General features: G+C 38.2%; 1 protein-coding gene across 5 annotated transcripts in view; it reads left to right on the forward strand.

Moving 5' to 3' along the window:
* Nucleotides 1–20,704, forward strand: part of GRIK1 (glutamate ionotropic receptor kainate type subunit 1) — a 375,366-nt gene that overhangs the window by 250,085 nt on the left and 104,577 nt on the right. For all 5 annotated transcript variants that reach the window (XM_029939072.1, XM_029939074.1, XM_029939073.1 and 2 more), the window contains exons 5-6: nucleotides 11,870–11,923; nucleotides 14,841–15,014. In XM_029939072.1, the coding sequence (XP_029794932.1) occupies nucleotides 11,870–11,923; nucleotides 14,841–15,014 (228 nt within the window). The remainder of the gene's footprint in view (nucleotides 1–11,869; nucleotides 11,924–14,840; nucleotides 15,015–20,704) is intronic.

Here is a 20,704-nt window from a genome sequence, read left to right on the forward strand (position 1 = left end):
CCTTCTACTCAGAAGTGGAGAAGCAATGCTGATTAATTAATTTTGTGCATTGATTCTTTCCTTAGAGATGTTGTATCTATGACCTATGATCAGGACAAACAGAGGTGGTTAGAAAGAGTTCAATTTGTGTTTCCACAGGATAGAAGCACAATCAGTTTTCATTTCTCAACACGGAAAAGTGCCAGTCAACCAATACATTTGTGATGTGCCAAGAGGTTGCAAACCTGTGTTTGGAAACTGCACCCACTAAGTCAGATACATATCCAATCATGTCCAATCATAATCATAAAGACCTTAGGAGCTACTTTTATAGGCCTTCCTGTGGGACAGGTGCTATGCTAAGAAGATGAAATGCATAAATCATTTTTCTGAGAAAATTCTGTATACAAGAAACTTAGAGAGCCCAGAAAGGTTCTGTAGCTTGCCCATGGTCACAGAGCCAGCAGTGGCAAGACTGGAATTTTAAACTTACCTCAGGATTTAAAAGGGGAAAAGAAACATCTCATTATGATACTGTTATGTACATCCAGATGCCAACTAATTCATGGAACATGTTTGTTTAGCTTTATACTTCTTTAATTTAATTGATTCTCAAGCATCCAGTCATTTGTCCAGTTTACGTATGTCCTCAAGAAATGCTTATTATATTGAAGCCAAGGAGAGAATGTGGTAGGCGCACAGTAGAGAAATTCACTCTTTAATTGGACACCTATTTGTTAACTACTTTCTGAAAGAGAGAAAGATACAACAGTAAAAACAACAAGGAAAATATAAACCTCTGCCCCCTTAACCGAAAGAGACCTTGAAATGAAAGTCACAGAGTGTAGCGATCCAATGCCCACAGACTGGTGAAAGACTGGAAAACTCATTTCTATCTATGACTAGAGTCTTAAATGGATGGTCAGTAGATTCAGTTGCAAATTCTGTACTTGCCCTAATAGAATAAAATAATTGCCATTCGTTGGGCACTCACAATGTACCAGACTATGTTATGCATTTGACTGGAATGACATCTTTTTATCCTCTCAAAATATCCCATGTTACAGGTGAGAAAAATGAAGTTCCTGATCATACACCCAATGGCAAACCTGAAGTTTCAAACTAGGGTTTAACGAGTCTATGACCTGATTTTCTTAGACCATTTAGATATGCTACTTTGGGAAGTCTGTTGGTTCTTGTTCAACCCAGTCACTTCATCTGTCAAATAAGATTGTTGGATTTTAATCTTGCCAAGATTTTCTCCAGCTCTGAGCTTCCATGTATAAAAGTCATGAAGAAGCCTCTTCCCAGTGGTTAGACATAAATAATTTGTGCATTGCCTTATACTTAGTATGACTTCAAAGAAATGGGGAAATAATTAAGTTGTTCATTCTTTTTAAGTTCCTAAAGTCATTTGGCAATCTTTGAGATAGTTAGTTGATGGGAACTTCATTACTTTGGCTAATTCCTGACAATGCAATAATGATGACTCTCAATTTATACTAACTAATGATAATTTGTAACATATTATATAATTATTTTGGCACCACATTTTCACCTTAATTATTTCTCTCAGGTTGATATTAAAAGCTATTTACATTTCCTGAGCATAGAATTAGTTTTGTTTGTTAGGAACAGTTCATAGATATGAGTATGTTATTCAACGTACACAAGAAATAATTGATCTCTACGGATAACTAACAGTGTAGTGAGGGGGCAATTTGTCCATATTTTTAGTGTATAGGATGCCCATTTGTATATTCACAAAAACTTCCAAAAAATAGATTTGAAGAAAGATATAGATTTGTTTTGATCTGATGTGGTGGGTGAAAAAAGCCACATATATGCCTCAGAAACACGCTAGTGCTTCATTCATCTACATCAGAGTTTGGCTCTATAGGTGATAAGTGAAATTATCCTTACAATAGAAGTGGGGATAATTTAGATGGAACCATGTGATTAACTTGAAAATGTGCACATCATGGGTTAAGCCATTAGCAGGGTTAGTGAACCTCAGCTTTACCCAAAATTTTTGGTATGTTCATTCCTCTCAATGTGCCTTTTTCATGGGAAAGGATCTATAGCTTCTATCAGATTTCCTAAAAAGCCTAAAGCCTGAGGTTGGCTAAAAAAAATCACTTTGCTATGTTAACCACCTCATTTCTGTAACCCTTCATAAATGCAAGGTTTTACCAAAAGAGTCTTTCTACCCTACTTTCCCCATGACTCCTAGCCGAATCTTTTCTGTCCTAAGGGTGACCCTGTAGGAAGTAAAGCCCACCGTTATTTGGCTAGCATGTATGAGGTGTTTTGTATGTGTTAAAGACTTTGCCAAGGTAGAGAGGGAATAAATTACAATGGAAAAACTCCAGTGTATTGAATGAGGTCATTTAGCAGAGGATCTCGTGATTCGTTATTTGCTATATCTATACAATTTAAGAACGTCTTGTTTATATCTCACATTGTTTTGAGAAATGAAATATGAAAAGCATCAAGCCCACCACTGATGCATGGAATATCCTATATATGAGAGATTACCATCAATATCATGAGTGGTATCATGCTGATGCAAAACTGCGATATAGTGCTTCCCACTGCTAACTCTGTCACTGCATCACCTCACTATGTCACAACAGTGGTCCCCAGACCTCCTCTCAGACTGACTTCCCAAGTATCCCTATCATATATTGCCCGAAGTCATGAAATCTCCTTACCTTACTTAACACTCTACATCTCCCTCCTCTTCTTTCCTCCAGTCAACCACGTTTTCCTCCCGCTCCTGTCTTGGTGACTAGAAATACTATCCAATTATTCAACACAGAAACCTAGGAATTCACTTGACTTTTCCTCACCCTTACTACTTATGAATTACCAAATTTTGTAACTTCTGCCTTCTGAGTATGTTTCAGATTCAACCTCTTTTTTCCATCTCTGTCATCATTTTTCTGCTATATTAGAACAGTTGATCTCTCTATCACAAGCCCCCATCTTTTTCTCCATCCAGCATCCATGTAGCCTCAAAAACTGTACATTCCAAATAAAATATGTGACCTTTCTCTTCTAGTTTGAAGCTACTGAGTGCCCTACCCCACTCCCACATTGCCTGAAATACAAAGGACTATTGTTTAGTGTGTCATGCAAAGCTCTCCATACTTTGTGTTCACTGCCATTATAACATCTAGTATGCAAATATATCTATTATAATGTCTATTACACAATTTTAACAACAACAAAAAACTGTTACAGGATGCCTAGGTGACTCAGTTGGCTAAGCATCCAACTCTTGATTTTGGCTCAGGTCATGATCTGACCACAGTTTATGGGTTTGAGTCCCACATCAGGCTGACAGTGCAGTGCCTGCTTGGGGATTTCTCTCTTTCCCTCTGTCTCTGACCCTCTACTGCTCATGCACACTCTGTGTGCTCACTCGCTCTCTTTCTAAAAATAAATAAATAAACTTTTTTTATAAGTTATGATTTTTTTGCAAATTTCCCTTTCTTAATGAAAGTTTACCTGAAAGTTTACTCCATTAAGGAGATTAAAGATCTTTCCAAACATTAACAAAGGGATTTAAAATTAGGATCTAATTAATTCTAATATCTAAGAGATGTTGTAATAAAACAGCAATGTAGGTCTGAAATACTGATAGAAGGAGGAAGGGTGAGTAAGGGTCCTCATGGTACCTGCAACATCATCCAAAGCAAACCTTGTATAGCTAGGTCCAGCTCTCTGGACAGAGGGTCTCTCAAAAATAGGTGGGCAACTTATCAACTTCCCTTGGCTTGGTGGATTTATTCCTTATAATAAAGCTTCAAGTCCTCTGGTTCTAATTCTGCTCTCACCAATCATATGCTTTTATTTGGGTTCTCAAAGTCCAGAAGAACTTTGTGCAAATTACTGACTTTCCTGTGTCATACATCTCCTGTTATCAGTTAATAAATTAACATAGCACAAAGAGCCCAGGATTGATATCTAACCTGAGTTCAAATGCTGTAACTATGCTCTATCCTTCAAATCTATAAATTGAGGATAGTACTTTCTCCCCAATAGTATGTAAAAAAACCAAAACCAAAACCAAAACAAACAAAAAAAAAAAAAACATTATAGCATTGGTATGCTGTAGCACTCAAGAAAAACCGTTGCAAAGATAATTATTGTTATAGTCTAAATATATGTTTGGTTAATATAAATAAGAGCTCCTTAGTCCTGGCTAAATGTAAATATTACCTGGAGAGCTTTGAACAGATACCATTGCCTCAAACATACCCCAGGGCACATAAATCAGAATATTTAGAGATTGGGTACAGGTATTGGTGTTTTTTAAAAGCTCTTTAAAGATGATAATGCACTGAGAAATGGTCATATAAATATTTTCTAAATCTGACAGTTATTAAATACATTGAGAAAATAGAAAGCCAAAAAAGCTGAAGAACAGGACCCAGACTCACGTTGACTTCACTAGTCTCTGGATAATCATGAGACCAGCAAGAACACCGGTTATTAGCTGCACGCCCATCTCTCCCTCAAAACGTTATTTTCAGGGTAATTGGAGGTATAGTTTTTATTACCACCATTATGCCAGAGGCTTATTGCAAGAGGATTACAATGTGTTCAACATATTTACTCTCTGCTAACTTTCCAGATTTGATCAGTACTTTGTCTAGATTTGTTCAGTACTTTTTAGATTTGTTCAGTACTTTGCTGTTCAAACTTTCCTTCCATTGTGGTTTTTTTTACACATCACTTTTCCCTGGATGTTACAGACAGTTTATTCTTCAGGTTCATGTAATCCTCCAAAATCTTGACTGTCTCCTATTTGCCAGTTTGCCTGTTCCATTCTGCCAGGGGAAATCTTTTTTTCCTGCTCTATTGTCAGTAGTCAGTATCCTTAAATAGCATAATCTCTTCAGAAGTGCCCCTGAGTGATACCATCTGGGTCTTCTGGTAGGATTATCTGAAGCTAAACTAAATCTCATTGGTTTCCACTCCATTTATTAATATCTGTTAGCATCAGCTTCCTTTCCTGTCCTAACCATACTTCTAGAGAGAAAAGTTTATAAAGAAATTAAGACTGAAAGATATTTCCAAATAGCATGACCATTTCATTGACCAACACTTTGTGGAATACCCTTTGCTTTTTTTTCATTTCTCTTGGGGGCAAGAGAAAGGTGACCTGGGTTTGTAAGTGGTATAGCACCATCTTCTAACAGATGGAAAAGCCCTTGACTTTCTTTGTGGATGGCTGGTATCTGTGTACAGACACAGAGTTAGCATGTGTACATGAAAGGAAAGACACAGAAAAATTTAAAAAGTTTTCAACTTCAGGGTGTGCCTGTGTGGCTCAGTCAGTGAAGGGTCTGACTCTTGGTTTCAGCTCAGGTCATGATCTCATGCTTCATGAGTTTGAGCCCCACATCAGGCTCTGTGCTGACAGCTTGAAGCCTGCTTGGGATTATCAATCTCCCTTTCTCTCTGCCCCTCCCCCACTTCCACTGTGTCTCTGTCTCTCTCAAAATACATTAATTTTTTTAACTTAAATATAAAAGATAAAAAATACATAAAAATAAAGTCAACTTTAGATATTTTCCCCCTTGATACATGTACTTGCTATTAATATGCCAAAGTTGTTCAGTCTCGGATGCCATAATCAACAAAAGATGAGCAAACAAGGTACATTGTTTTCCTATTGGTGCTGTAACAAATTTTTACAAATGTAGTGGCTGGAAACAACATGAATTTATTCACTTACAGGTGTGGAGGTCACAAGTCTAAAGCCAAGGTGTTGACTAGGTTGCATTCCCTTTGAAGGCTTTGTGGGGGAATCCAATTCCTTGCCTTTTCTAGATGTGAAAGGCTGTCCTCATTCCCTGGCTTGTGGCCCCACATCTACTATTTTTACCCTCCTGCTTTCATTTCCAAATCGCCTTGTCTGCCTTCTGACCCTCTGCCTCCATCTTTTAAAGACCCTTATGATTATATTGGGACCACCTGGATAAGTCAGAGTAATCCCCCTATAGTGATTCCCCCCAAATTAAAGTCTTTAACTTAATCACATAGGCAAAAGTCTTTTATTCTATGCATAGTAACATATTAATAGAGTCTAGAAATTAGGATATGGACATTTTTATGTGGCCATTATTTAGCCTACCCCAAAGAAGTTTTATGTCCATGGGGATCCAATGCTACGTTCTATGCATTCCATTGTTACCTTTGTAGATATAGATTATGATCATTTGATTTGGCATGAGCATATTTTTTTAAAGTAAACAATAAAGACTGATCTCAAGGCCTATGTATACCTAAATTGTTCTACTGAAGGCCAAGGTTAAAAAAGTGTGTTGTTGAAGAAGCAACTACTCAAAAGACAGTGTAGATGCAGCGCAAAGTACCACACTTGGTAGGTGAGAAAGAACTATACCCTAGCACTCAAACCTTTTTCTAAAAATCACTGCTCTGAAACTTGATATCAGTCAACTGATTTCCTAAAGATTATTCTTATGCTGAAATAACTTACTTCTATCTTGAGGTAAAACCATTATTTTAGCCACATTGCGTGTCATACATTTGGAAGTTGTTCACTTGAAATTATTGACTAAAAACCATGTCTGATGGTTGAGAATCTATCCTGATATTAAGAAGGCTATAAAAGGAGCAATACACTTTAGGTTAGTCAATATAAACTTCTAAAACACCTATTTTTCAATGGGAAGCAGCAGTAATAAAAACCCTTATAAATATTACAAGAATACCTCACAATCACTTAGGAGCACTCCAGGTTTCCTTTTAAGTTTCTGCTACTATGCTAACAGTGTTATGCCAATTACTGGTGACATAGGGCTTGCCCTTAGCAACGGATGCTGAGAATTTGTAGAGAAATTTTTTGTTACTGTCTCTATAGCACTGCATTGTCTTCTGAAAAGTGATCAGGCTGAATTATGGTGCAGACTTCTTGAGATACCAGGACATGTTATCAGAAGACTTTTACCCAGGGACTTTCCAGGTATCTCAAAGGCCAACTCTGTCACTAAACACAAGAGTTAGAGCCCACAAACTGTCCTGGTCATCTTCATCTAGACTTGAATGAGGGTTCTTAAGACAAACTAAAATGTGATCCTTGTGCTGCTTGGGTGATATGTGATAACCAATCTAAATCCAAAAGATAGTCTTTGCTGAGAATAGACCAAGGAAAGTCAATGCTACTGTGAACAAGGTCATAAGTGTTCTGTTGTAAAAACTCCAGAGAGAAGATACGCTGAGGTGGATCCACCATAGTTAATGAGCAATAACTGTTCTAGGGTACACTGATAACAGTGGGACCATTAGAATTGTCCTTTTGAGAGTCAACTGTCAGTGAGTTCTTTTCTATCTTCTGATGAGTCATTTTAACTATAAAAGAAAAAAACAGTAATTATTTTCTAGCCACTGAAATAACAGAATAGTAGGTATCATTTTCATAATATAATAATCCAGAGAAACTTTTCAAATAGGTATTGGCCACCCTTCCTCTTGCTGGTTTAAGAATTATGTTTTCTAGAAAACATGGAATATCAAACGTATTCAGAGTATCAAGACTTTAAGTCTTTTGGTATTCTTCTCTGTATTAGTAAAGTTTCTCCAGAGAAACAGAACCAATAGGAGACAGACTATGAAGAGATTTATTGAGGAATTGGCTCACATGACTCTGGAGGCTGAGAAGGCTACAATCTCCCATCCTCACACTGGACACCCAGAGGAGCCATAGTGGAATTCATGTTTGAGTCTGAAGGCCTAAGAACCAGAAGGCCAGTGTGAAAATCTTAGTCCAAGACCAGGAGAAAACCAAAATTCCAGCCCAGGCAATCAGGCAGGAAGTAAAAGAACACATTCCTCCTTTTTCTGTAGTTCTGTTTTATTCAGGCTCTCAGTGGATGGGATGATGCCCTCCGCATTGTGGGGAGAGGATGATCTGCTTTACTGAGTCACCATTTCAACAGCTTATCTCATCGGGAAACACCCCCACAGACACACCCAGAGATAATGTTTAATCTGGGCACCTGTTGGCCCAGTCATGTTGACACATAAAATTAACCATCACAGTCTCTTTGAGGTCTGATAATTGATCCTGCAGGCACATAGATTCTTATTAACTACAAATAGTATTTTTTGGAGACCTTCTTGTTACTCAAACGCAACCCAGCTACATCAGATCTGGACAGTTCATCCCTCTTCATGAGAAAAATATCTGTTACCTTCTTCCAACCATGATTATTTATTATGTACTATAGTTTTATTACACAAGGAATTAAATCAGCATAGAAAGTACATTTGAAACAAAGTGATAAATGCTTTTTTAGAGGGCAGGAGAGTTGGAACAAAGGGGAATATTAGATAAGAAAAGTCAAGCTGAATGACATTGACACACAGAATATATACTTTGCATTCCTACTAGTTGCTAATGGAGAACCCACAATTTTCACCCTAAACTCCCCAGCAGTTAAAACAAAGTCTTTAAAAAAGGGTATTTCCATGCCTTGTAATACTCATGAAACAGAAAACTGTGTTTATTCAGAAAATAGGAGCTATGGCCCTGATAACCATGGTAATCATGTAGCCAGGGTAAAGTCTATGGAGGGTAACATGTGTCAGGATCCTTCCCAGCTCCTTGGTCCAAACCAGTACATGGCTCCCCACAAAGCACAAGAGAGCAGGAAATGCAATCCTGCCATTTGCCTTTCGAGATGGGAAATTGGCAATGGCATCAATGATGCCTAAACTGTGGGTCTTTTAAAATCAAGAAGAGTAGTAAATTCTCAATATTATCCTTATTATAGATATGTAATGTTATTTAAAGGGCTGGAGTTTTTACTGTCTATCAATCTAAGCCAATGATATGATGTAAAGGATTATTTCATAAGAATAATTCTGTTAAGAAACAACCACTATTAAAAGAATATATTAGTGGAAGAATGAAGGGTAATATGAACAGTATTGACAACCACATTCATTTCATATTAATGTGTGTGATGTGGTATGTTTTGTGCTGTAAAAAATGATTTAAAAATAGCCTGAACTAGATTCTAGCAATACTGCCTTGGTAAAGGCTACACTGCCTACGTCAGCACCACCCGGCTAGGTGGACAGACAAGTACACTATCAAAATTCAAAGAAGGTAGTGTTTCTCAGAAAAAAGTCAGTTTTGCAAAGATTAGAAATCTCCCCATATCATGATTATACTTTTTTATTTGAAAAACTGACATTTATCTTAATGTGACATTTTCTTAATCCCTTAATGACTTTTAGTGGAAATACCAATGTGCAGAGAGAAAATCATCATGTGAATGCAGAACTTTTATTTATAAATTATAATACTATTAGACGACAAAGCTGCTGGCCCCAACCAGTCTATAGACTCTTACACAGATGATTGTTTAAAAAGCACCACTTTTGATGCTACTGGCTTTATTCTTATCTAGAAGCTTTTCATTCACCTGTGTTCTAGGGGGTTCACAAAGGTAGCAGATAAATGATCCATGACTATACTTGTTTCTTAATTTCCATTTCTAGGAAATTCAGGGGGAAAACCAGGGAGAACTGACCAGGCACTAGGTAGGAAAGTCAAGAATGGAGATTTTTCTAGTGCACCAAATAAAAAGTATACCCAGAAGACCCAAGGATTCTACCTGCAATAAAAATAGACCTGTTAGCTCAATATTCACTGTGTCTTCATAACGTTTTCCTAACATTAAATAAGAGTCATATCAAATGAATAGTTGCCTCCAGGAATTAAAAAATAAGAAGATTTAGTTGAATTCTGAAACAAAACAAAAAAAAGCCTATGCCCTCAATTGGTGACCAAATGTCTCCAAAAATCACATATTATTGGGTTTTTTTAATTAACTCATTTATTTTTGAGAAAGGAGAGAGAGAGAGAGAGAGAGAGAGAGAATGAGCAAGGGACAGAGAGAGCAAGACAGAGAATTCTAAGCAGAGCCCAACGCAGGGCTTGAACTCAGAAACCATGAGATTATAACTTGAGCTGAAACCAAAAGTCAGATGCTTAACTGACTGAGCTACCCAGGAGCCCCTTCAAAATTACATTTTAAAAGAAAAGTCAGCCCAAGAGAAAAGCTGAAAACTCAGTTCCCTTTTTGTTGCTTTTTTAGTTTCAGAAACAATATTTTAAACCTCAGTGTCCAGCTCTATATCTAAACATAATACTTGCCCAGTCCTCTTTCAAGAGGTAGTCTTAGCTGCAATTACACTATCTAACATACAAAGTGAAAAATTGGATTCCTGACTGACCCTGGCAGGTTAGCTCTTTATGCTCCAATGATATAAGAGACCAGCTAACAAGACCTCACCATGCATGGCTTTAAACGTTATTGATGGCCCTAAAGCAATTCTACCCTTTTTTAAATTCTTTTGTGAGCCTGGTCTTGTTATCACCATAGGAGTGACTTACACACGGTGGGGCTCAGGATTCAGAGAGTTTCCTGTCATTTGTCTTACCTTCATGACATTACAGTTTCACTAAATATTCCTCTGGTCTCCACATTAGCAGAAGAGGGCCAGAAAAAAGTATCTCATTGGTGTATTCTATGCTGTCATCAGATACTCTCTTCATTCCTTATACCTTTTCATGTAAAATCATTCTAGTTTACATATCTTAGGCACTTTCTAGGACCTCTGATAACATGTGCTGCCTTTTAGGAGATCTTCACAATCCATCTCTTCAATTGCAGTTATGAAAGTCTGTTCTTTGGTGTGAACAGACATGTTTTCCATATATTGGTGATTCTCAATCACTTCAGGGAAATACAGAAACCCAGACTCTGCTCTGAGGAATTCCAATTCAGGACGTCTCTGTAGTGGAGTCTAAGAATATCTGATTTTAAAACTTCCAGAGGGGATTCTCATTTACATTCAGAATTTGTCAGAGTTGTGGGGAGAACTGACTTGGAAATTTGATTTCTTAGTCTTCTGCATTCATTTCTATACAATTCCAAGAAACAGCACCCAAATAGTCCTTTGTTGACCTGCCCCCTCCATAGAAGGGGATGCCCTTGATTTACGAGATTTAGAAACTGTTGCTTATTTCCAAATCATTTGCAACTATTTTTTCTCAGTGGACACCATTTCTAGGAAGCCAAAAGTAAGATCACAATTTAATAAACTACCCTTACCCAGAAACCGTGTCCATTCTGTCCACCTCCTTTCCCCCTTCCCTATCAGGTAAAAACAATACACACAGAATGTCTGGAACCATCAAGATCCCAAGTAGGTAACTGGGAATCAGAATTAAGAGGTAGTGTGACATTTGTACAAGAATGGTCCCCATCCTTTTATCTATAAACAAATCCTCTTTTCCCTACTCATACTGAGGGGTAAGATGGGAAAGCAATAGAGAGAGAGGCTTCAGAGATATGCATATGTATAAACCTTCATTTCAATATATCTACATACCAGTATTGCAATTCAGTATTTAATGAGTTCTACTCTGAGGCATTATGGTAAGCATTAAAGCTAAGGAGATCAATAAAATATCTATCTAAACATGATGTTACTCAGAAACCTAGGCAATAAGGAAAGGAAAACACTGTGATACTAAGAACAATTCCAAATATTAACTTTGGTGAGTATAAACTATTTTTAAATTTGATCATTAGACCTATCACTTCAATGAAGATTAAAGATAGTCTAATGAAAGAACATTGGATGGAGGTTAATGGCCTGGGTCCTCATCAGCCCACATCAGCCCCTGATCTGTCTCAGGTTTCTGATCTGCTGAATCTGTGGATTTCCAAAGCCCCGTCCCGTTCTATGTCCTCAAGCTATTGCAACTGCCTTACTAATGATCTACTTCTTATTATAATTATGTTTCTGATTCATTCCCTGTATTTCTCTTTTGCAGATTCTGTTCATGGGCATGATGACTGAGTACTATCACTACTTTTTCACAACTCTGGTAAGCACATCGGTAGAAATATATTCCGTGCTATTGGAAACATTTCCAGTTTTTTCAATGTCAGCTCCTCCAGTGTCAGAGGCAGGATATTGTCATGGAGATTTGCATTACTTTCCTAAGAAACCTATAAATCCAGAGATGCTGAACACCAGGCTTTTTTCTTATTTAAACTAGCATCTATGTATATGCATCTGGAAAGGGACTAAAATGATATTTCCATTAAACAGAATCTGTCAAAGTGCATCAAGAAGAATCATCTACATTTTCTATATACATTAGAAGGCACACTGAAGTGTATCTTGGCTTTTTTGATCTATGTGATTTACCTGCCTCAGTCCAGCAGATAGCTGGGTTAGCCAGGGGTCACCTGCCAGGTGTTTTGAAGACCGTCAAGAAAAGGAGCATTGGTGATGCTTCGCACAGAGAATATTTTTCACCATAAAAAAAAAAATGGCACTGAGCCTAAGAAATTAAGAAACAACACCCTAAATGTTGAGAGTGTAAGATCAAGGGAGAATGATTTAGGGCATTTAATACATGTGAATGATGTGATATCTCTCATTCAATTTCAAAAACCAGTGCCCACACACACGCATACACATTCACTTTCTTACATGAAAAGAAAACCTAAAACCAACCCTCTTTGCCACTCTGTTAAGGTGTGTCCACAGAAATCTACCCAGATTCTGGAAAATGCAGTAAGAGTGCCATTTTCCCAAATAAAACTTGCAAAGGAGGCTGATGAATATGGGAAATAAAAGACACCTGTCCTTGAATGCATACTACTGATAGAAGCAGTGCATTCCACTCCTCACTCGAGTACCTCTGAGAGCATGAAGAGGTACAGAGGACATCATGAGACCAATGTTCTGGGGCAAGTGCCAAAATCATCGCTGCTCCAGAAGGTGGGGCAAGGGAGTGGGGTGCAGGGCAAAAGATCTTAAACTAACGGCTCCATGCTCTTCCCTCCCTCATGGACATCCTAATCTGGTCTTCTGTCACAACAGTCAAGGGAAACCTTGAGAACTGGAAATCATCTTACTCAGGTCACAGGTACAGCCATCTTCCCAGGTCAGCATGAATGCCTGAGTTCTACTCAAAGTGGCATGGACACCCATCACAGAAATTTCTATCATCCCTGGCTGTGCACCCTTCTAAGGGGAGGTTTTGTTGAAATTTGGGAAAGAATATGAACAAAGAATTCTAAAACATCTGGTCTTCACAGAGAGCTTTCCGGAAAGAACAACTTACCCTCATAAGTTTTGCTTTTTTCATCATTTGCAGACAAGCAGATGTTGCACATCGGACCCAGGACTTTCCATATTCCATATTGCATAGAAACCTCAATTTTTAAGCCCACCTACTTTTGCACCTGTGTGTTGTATTCATTTTAGCACATTGCATTATGTACTGTTGAGTCCATGAGGGATTCCATATGCATTCTGGAATTTTCTATCTGACCTCTTGTAGTTTGAGTAAATTTCCTTCCATCCATTGAGTGGAAATCATTCTTTCTAGGTCTTATTCTTTAAATTTGCTTCTTTAAGCATTTCACTTTGGTTTTATCTGAATTCTGCCATGCTTTGCTTTTTTATATTCTTACCATTCTTCCCCATGAGTATTAATAAAACTTAAAGAACAAAGAAAGTTACATAGTACAAAGGGAAAATATATATATAACACTTTAGAAGGCAGTGCCCTTTTTCTGATACTGAGCCAGGAGCACAGAGCTGCCCTCTTAAAGGCAGCTAATACAACATTATCCTGGGAAAGGATAGCAGTGTAGAGAAGAATTATTTAAAAGAACAAATCTGTATGCATCTTCTGCAAATACAAATCATGAGGTGTTTCTGAAGCTACGTCTTTTCCTTAGGAACTGTGGTCATCACTGATAATGTACTATCTTGCATTGCACTTCCATAAAGCATTTACACTGTTAGGAAATTTCCATGGAAGTTTTTCTTTTTTTTTTCCTGTTAAATGTTATTTTGAAAATTTGGTTTATTCTTAAATGGGAGACATTTTTAATCACATATTTTAGAGTCAACCCTTTCTTCATAAGAAAAAAGTTGAAATTTTCACATAGATCTGTTTTAAATATGAATCAACATAAACCTCTGGTTCATACTCAGCCTCCTCTGTAAAAATGTAAAAATGTAAAAAATGCAAGTGGGTTAAATGTTTTTTTTCTGGAAACATTGTCTGAAAGGGAACCAGTTCTACTGTTGATACTCAAGTTCACAAAACTCTATGCTCCAGTTTATTTTCTGAAGAGAACCCTTTGCTTCTTATTCAGTACTTGTGTCCAGTGAACATTCTTCATGGCCTAGATGGATGGGACATGGGTGGGTGATTGTCAATGAGCCAGGAAATGATCATTTTTCCTTCTGGAAATGATCTTCCTGTCAAACACATATGCAAGTTCCAAATTTCACCACCTTTAAGTTCTGAGGCAGCAAGATGTGATGAAGAAGGGAGGTCCTGACAGGTGTGTCATCCTTGAACTGGTCACATCATCACTCAGAATTTCAGTGTCCTCATCTCTAAAATAAAAGCATTGGAACAAGTGGACACAAAGATCCCTTCCAACTCCCCAAACACTGTATCCTGGACAGAATTCTCCAACTTCTCAGAATACCTAAGGCATACTAATTATTGACAGCCAAATTCCTCTTCTTGATTTGTCCAAACTCTAACAATGTTGCAAAAAATAGATGAAAATGAAGGCTGGTCACTGCCTTAAAGCTTCTCAGGCAGCATGCCAAGGAAGAACAATGCTCTTTCATGAAGTGGCGTGAGGATGGCTGCCATTTTCGTTTTAATCTCTCTGTTGCTTCTGCAATTGTTATTCTCTTTTGCATAGAGAGCATTGAAAGTGTTGACCCTTTCTACTTTTATCATTTTGAATACTGTGCAGGACTTGTTTGCTTTAGATCTGGAACTCTATAGATACAGCGGTGTAAACATGACTGGGTTTCGGCTGCTTAATATTGACAACCCTCGTGTGTCCTCCATCATTGAGAAGTGGTCCATGGAGAGACTGCAGGCCCCCCCCAGGCCAGAGACTGGCCTTTTGGATGGCATGATGACAGTAAGTAGTCTTAAAATGAAATCACTTGAGGTGATGTTTGAATTCCTCAAGATTTGGGTTAAGAATTTCATATGCCTTCTTTGCTGTGAGTAAATGTGTTTTAACCTGTGCCTTGACTTGAATTAAAGAAGAAGGAGTAAACTTTTTAGGTATTTTGAATGCTTCTGCATGGCTACTATCAAAAACTGCTATTGTCAGCTTTCTGGCTGTACATGCCTCAGATAAAGTTAGTAAGAGCAGCCACCACTGTCAGCTAAGACAGAAACTAAAGCAAGGGTGAGTGGAGAGAGTTTTGTCCCTGAGAATGTGGCCTTGGGAAGAAGGGAGAGAAAGAAGAGGAACAAGATGACTACAAAAATTAGACAGAACCCGTTTGCCTTCCTCATCTCTGCCACATCTCAGCAAGTGGTGGCACACATGGAAAAGCACCAGATTTACATACAGTTGGTGTGTTCACATTCTTCCTGCCTGGATATGTACAGGAACACTGCTACAGACATTGACAGTGATTCACACCAGCCATATGTTGCTCTTGAAGCAGATGCCAAGCCCACCTCCTGACAAGGGAGAGGTAGTCTGCTGAACAGATAAATTGCAAACTGCCTCATCAGAGAGCTTCTTGTTAACATCATTTGTCTTCTATTGTCAAAGGCATCTACACTAGCTTTATTTCTCTAATGAAGCTCCCTGTGTGATGAACAAAATAGCAGGAAATAAAAAAAGAAAGAAAGAAAACTTTCTATGTAGGAACAGTGTCATCTAACGGGGAAGATACTGGGAATGCAGGCAGGTGATAGCATTTGAAATTGGCATAGTATTTCATTCTCTCTTCCCATCATCGGAAGAAGCACTCTTGCTTTTAAGATGCAATTTACCGATAACTGAAAGGTATCATCTTTCAGAGAAATGAACTTGGGATTTCTTTTCTTTTCTACCATTTTTTTCATGAGAAACAGATGAATAGAAAAAAAACAATAAAAGAATGAATGAGGTGGTTCTGGATGATTCCATGTTCAAGCCCCCTATTTTTCAAACCTGAAATAACTCTTAAAATATACAAAGTGATCTGAGAGATAATGATGGAAAGCATTTTGGTACAAATGAGCCTTGGGTGATTTAAAACATTGTTTTGAATAAGAACAAGTAAAGAATATCTGGGAAAATACTAGGCTTTCTGAACAGGAAGGGCAAGCTAGAGAGAGAGAAAGAGTCAGGGACAGAGAGAGAGGTACACTAATGTACTGGTTTTTCTCATCTTCCTCTTGAATTTGTAATTCCAGGGAGTTCAGGTATGGCTCAAGACCTTCAGCCTCTCCTCTTTGCCTCCAATGAGATTTCTGTCATAGGATAAGATCTCAAGTAATTGTTACCTTTGTTTGGTATATACCACTAAAAATATTACAGTTTGTAGCTATGTTAACACAGATTGTGGATTCATGCCAAACAGTAAATATACATCACAAGGATGGCTTAATTTATCAAAAAAAAAAAAAAAGCATCTGTTGTATTCAATTATACTAAACTGACAAGAGAGTTTGTACATATTGACTGAGATGAGGAAAATCATTAATAAGAAGGATAGAGCCGTGCAACCCACACGGACTCAGGCCAGGCACAGGGTACTATTTCCCTACCACAGCTCTCGGTGACCTGGGCAAACAGCAGTCCTTTGGGCAAGAGGCATGACAGAGCCAAGTCCCAATGGTTGGAGGAGGTCCTGTTTTGCTTAAAGTTTATGACTGTCATTTCCCTTAAGAGACACTCTAAGCTTTGTGATTGCTGTTATTGTTATTATTATAAACTACATTTAAAAATGGGGATTTATCAGAGCAGGAGAGAAGGGCTCACCAAGGCACTAAAGTAGATATATGATGTCATGTCTATACTAGTCAAAAATGTGGTAGAACACAGCCCCCACTAGAAGCTGAATCCCATAGTCATGCGCAAATGTTTTCCCCCAGTTTTATGGAGATGTTATTGTACACATTCTAGAATGTATATAGCATAACAGGTTGACATATATATTGTAAAATGATTGTTGTGGTATGTTTAGTTACTATCCATCATCTCATGTAGATACCATCGAAGGGAAAAAAATCAAGTATAGTTTTGAAATTGATCCCAAGAAGCATATTGACCTTTATTTACCCAAAGAGCCCATTTACCAGTTCACTGTTTCCTTTTTTGCTTCTAGTAAAGGGGACCAGTTTGAGGGTGTAGAAACTGAGTCACAGCAAATTTAAAGAGCAGCTTTAAAAACACTCAGTGGACTAATCTGAGTTGAGGAGCACATCCCATGTCCCCAAGCTGGGGCCAGATCTAACAAATCTTTGTTCTCATGTTGCCCCTGTACTCGGACTCTTTTCTTCTCGACCTTACTGATGAAATGTCCCCTGGTTTCAGTCCCACAGGGCCTGTATTCCTCAGATCTCGGGTCTCATTCCTTCTTGTATCTGTATCATTTGTGGCTCTCACTACCGAAAACCCTCCCTGATTCCGGTTTGCCCAAATGCCCCTTCATCAGAGAGTCCTGCTATGAGCCCCCTATCCAAGTAATCTAAATAGCAGGCCCCCACCGTTATTGGTGCTCCCCTAGCCTGTTTTCTCTGGCTCTGTAGCCATGTGACTTAATACACTATATTTTGATTGTTCTGTGCTTTCCCTGACAAGAGTAAAAGCTCCATGAAGACAGACTTTGTCGTTTTGTGATCTGCCTCATCCCCAGCACTAGGAAAGGCCTGGCACAAAGCAGGCCTTCAATAAATATGTATTTAATAAGAGAACTAATACTAAATAAATAGGAATTGAGCTTCTGCTAAGACCAAGATGTTAAATGAAAAATATTCATAGAGTCCTGAAATAATTCTCTAAAAATCCAAAGAGAGTTCCTATAAATAAGAAATAGGTCTGAGTGGTGCAGATAGAGATTATTCTAAAGTATTAATATTATGTTAAAAATTAACCTCGACTAACCACTATTAATATTTAAGTTCTGCCATTACTCTAGTAAAACTGCATTCTCTGAAATGATATGCATTATACCACTACTCCCCAAGGTAAATTTTCCTGTTGCCCTATATAGTTATATTTTGTGTGCACTATGTACATATAGAAATATCCTATAAATCTATAATATAGAAAAATTTTAAATATGTTTAAAAATACCCATGTGTTTTTACTTCCCACCTTCTTGTCTAATTTCCTCTTTAAAGTTTTTTTGAAGTTTATCTATTTTGAGAGTGCAAGAGCAGGGAAGGGGTAGAGAGGGCAGGGGGAGAGAGAATCCCAAGCAGACTCCATATGCTGTCACAACAGAGCCCAATCCAGGGCTTGAAGTCATGAACTATGAAATCATGAACTCAGCTAAAATTAAGAGTCAGAGACTTAACTAAGTGAGCAACCCAGGTGCCCTATTAATGTTTTTAACTATTAAAAATTTCTTAGAATGTCATACACTAAAATATCATCAAATGATATTATTATATGTACAAAAAACATTTAAATCTGAAAAACATGTCCAAGATGAAAAATGTTGACTCCAGACTTAAGAGCCATAGATGTAATTAAAGGTAAAAAAAAGTTGACTTAAGAAATACATTTAAAACTAAGTTAATTAACAAAACTGTTACTGAGTCAATAGAGTTCAAAAAGGGTGAAACTTGTTATTTAAAACATCTAGAGATTAAAAATGAAAGTGTTTTATCAACTGAAGTGTTAATTAACTCAACAGAGGTTGGAGTGATTTTATAAAATCTACTTCATTTCTTTTCACTATGTTTAAATTTTGTTTAACACTTGGGCTGATTTGATCTATTGGCTTTTAGATAGACTGGGATAATGGAGTGGTCCATTTTCGGATAGATTCCTCTCTGATTGTGAATCAAAACTGTGTATGATTCAATACTGCATAGGAATCATAGGAACAACAAAATGTTTTTGGTTTTTTTTAAATGGTTTATTGTCAAATTTGTTTCCGTAGAACAGCCAGTGCTCTTCCCCACAAGTGCCCTCCTTCATCACCACCACCTCTTTTCCCCTCTCCCCCTTCCTCTTCAACCCTCAGTTCGTTTTCAGTATTCAATAGTCTCTCAAGTTTTGCATCCCTCTCTCTTCCCACCTCTCTTTCCCTCTTCCTCTCCCCCTGGTCCTCCATTAGGTTTCTCCTGTTTTCCTGTTAGACCTATGAGTGCAAACATATGGTATCTGTCCTCTGCCTGACTTATTTCACTTAGCATGACACTGCCAAGGTCCATCCACTTTCCTACAAATGGCCATATTTCATTCTTTCTCATGGCCATGTAGTACTCCATTGTGTATATATACCACATCTTCTTGATCCACTCATCAGGTGATGGACATTTAGGCTTTTTCCATGTTTTGGCTATTGTTGACATTGCCGCTATGAACATTGGGGTACATGTGCTCCTATGCATCAGCATTTCTGTATCTCTTGGGTAAATCCCTAGCAGTGCTATTGCTGGGTCATAAGGGAGTTCTATGGATAGATTTTGAGGAACCTCCACACTGTTTTCCAGAGTGGCTGCACCAGTTTACATTCCCACCAACAGTGTATGAGGGTGCCCGTCTCTCCACACCCTCGCCAGTATCTATTGTCTCTTGATTTGTTCATTTTAGCCACTCTGACTGACGTGAGGTGGTATCTCAGTGTGGTTTTGATTTGTGTTTCCCTGATGATGAGTGATATTGAGCATCGTTTCACGTACCTGTAGGCCATCTGGATGTCCTCTTTGGAGAAGTGTCTGGAACAACAAAATGTTGATCTGTCATTGACCTTCCCAGTCCTTCAAATGCATTCACAATATAAAGTTAGGTCACAGCCTATGTTACAAGTGAGTATTTCCTATCATGACCTCAGAGGGAGACATTTTTGAGTGTCCACCAAAGTGTCTATTGCTGCTCCAGTGATGAGAGACAATGGGCTGTGGAATTCAGTGGGAAAGCAAAACCTTTCCAGATAAGCAAAGCCCAGATTAAATACTGGCTCTGTCCCCTGAAAAACTGAATGACCTGACTAGGTTATTTAGCCTCTAGGAGCCTGCTTGCTCATTTGTAAATCTGTACAATAAAACTGTGCAGTGTTGTTCTACAGATTAAATTAGATAATGTAGACAAAGCCTCCAGGACATAGAATTGAATTTACTTGATGGTACCTGCTGCCAAGCCAGTGTGTAGTCCATCAAAGAACAAAAGGCATTCTGAAATGCAGAGGCAGAGTGCTCTTTGTTTACAGGAGACAAATTTCTTGGCTTGCACATGTAGCTCAGGATGACCTCTTCCCTAGTACCTGTGTGACCTTCTGTGACCAATGGAATCACCTGGGTATGTTTTCCAACTCCACATATGGTCCTCTTTTTCCAATTCCTCACGGTCTCTCTCAAAAGTTAAAAATGTTTCTTGACATTACAATATGTCAACCTCTGTGCTGGAGTTGCTGGAGTTGCTGCTGTAATTACTAAATTTCTGGATTGTGGGTACGTGGTTATTCCTTTGCTGCCTACGGCCTATTTCCAGCCCCTGGTTTGCTTGCGGCTCACCCTTCCCAGCACCTTTCCCAGCTCCAGGTGTTCCCTACCTCTCCCACTACTCAATAGCATCCACCCCGGACAAGGGAAGCTAGCTAATTCGTATTAGGAGACAAATTCTGCTAGCTGTATGCTCTGAGTGAGATA

The sequence above is a fragment of the Suricata suricatta genome, chromosome 5 (assembly GCF_006229205.1).
Source record: "Suricata suricatta isolate VVHF042 chromosome 5, meerkat_22Aug2017_6uvM2_HiC, whole genome shotgun sequence".
NCBI lineage: Eukaryota > Metazoa > Chordata > Mammalia > Carnivora > Herpestidae > Suricata > Suricata suricatta.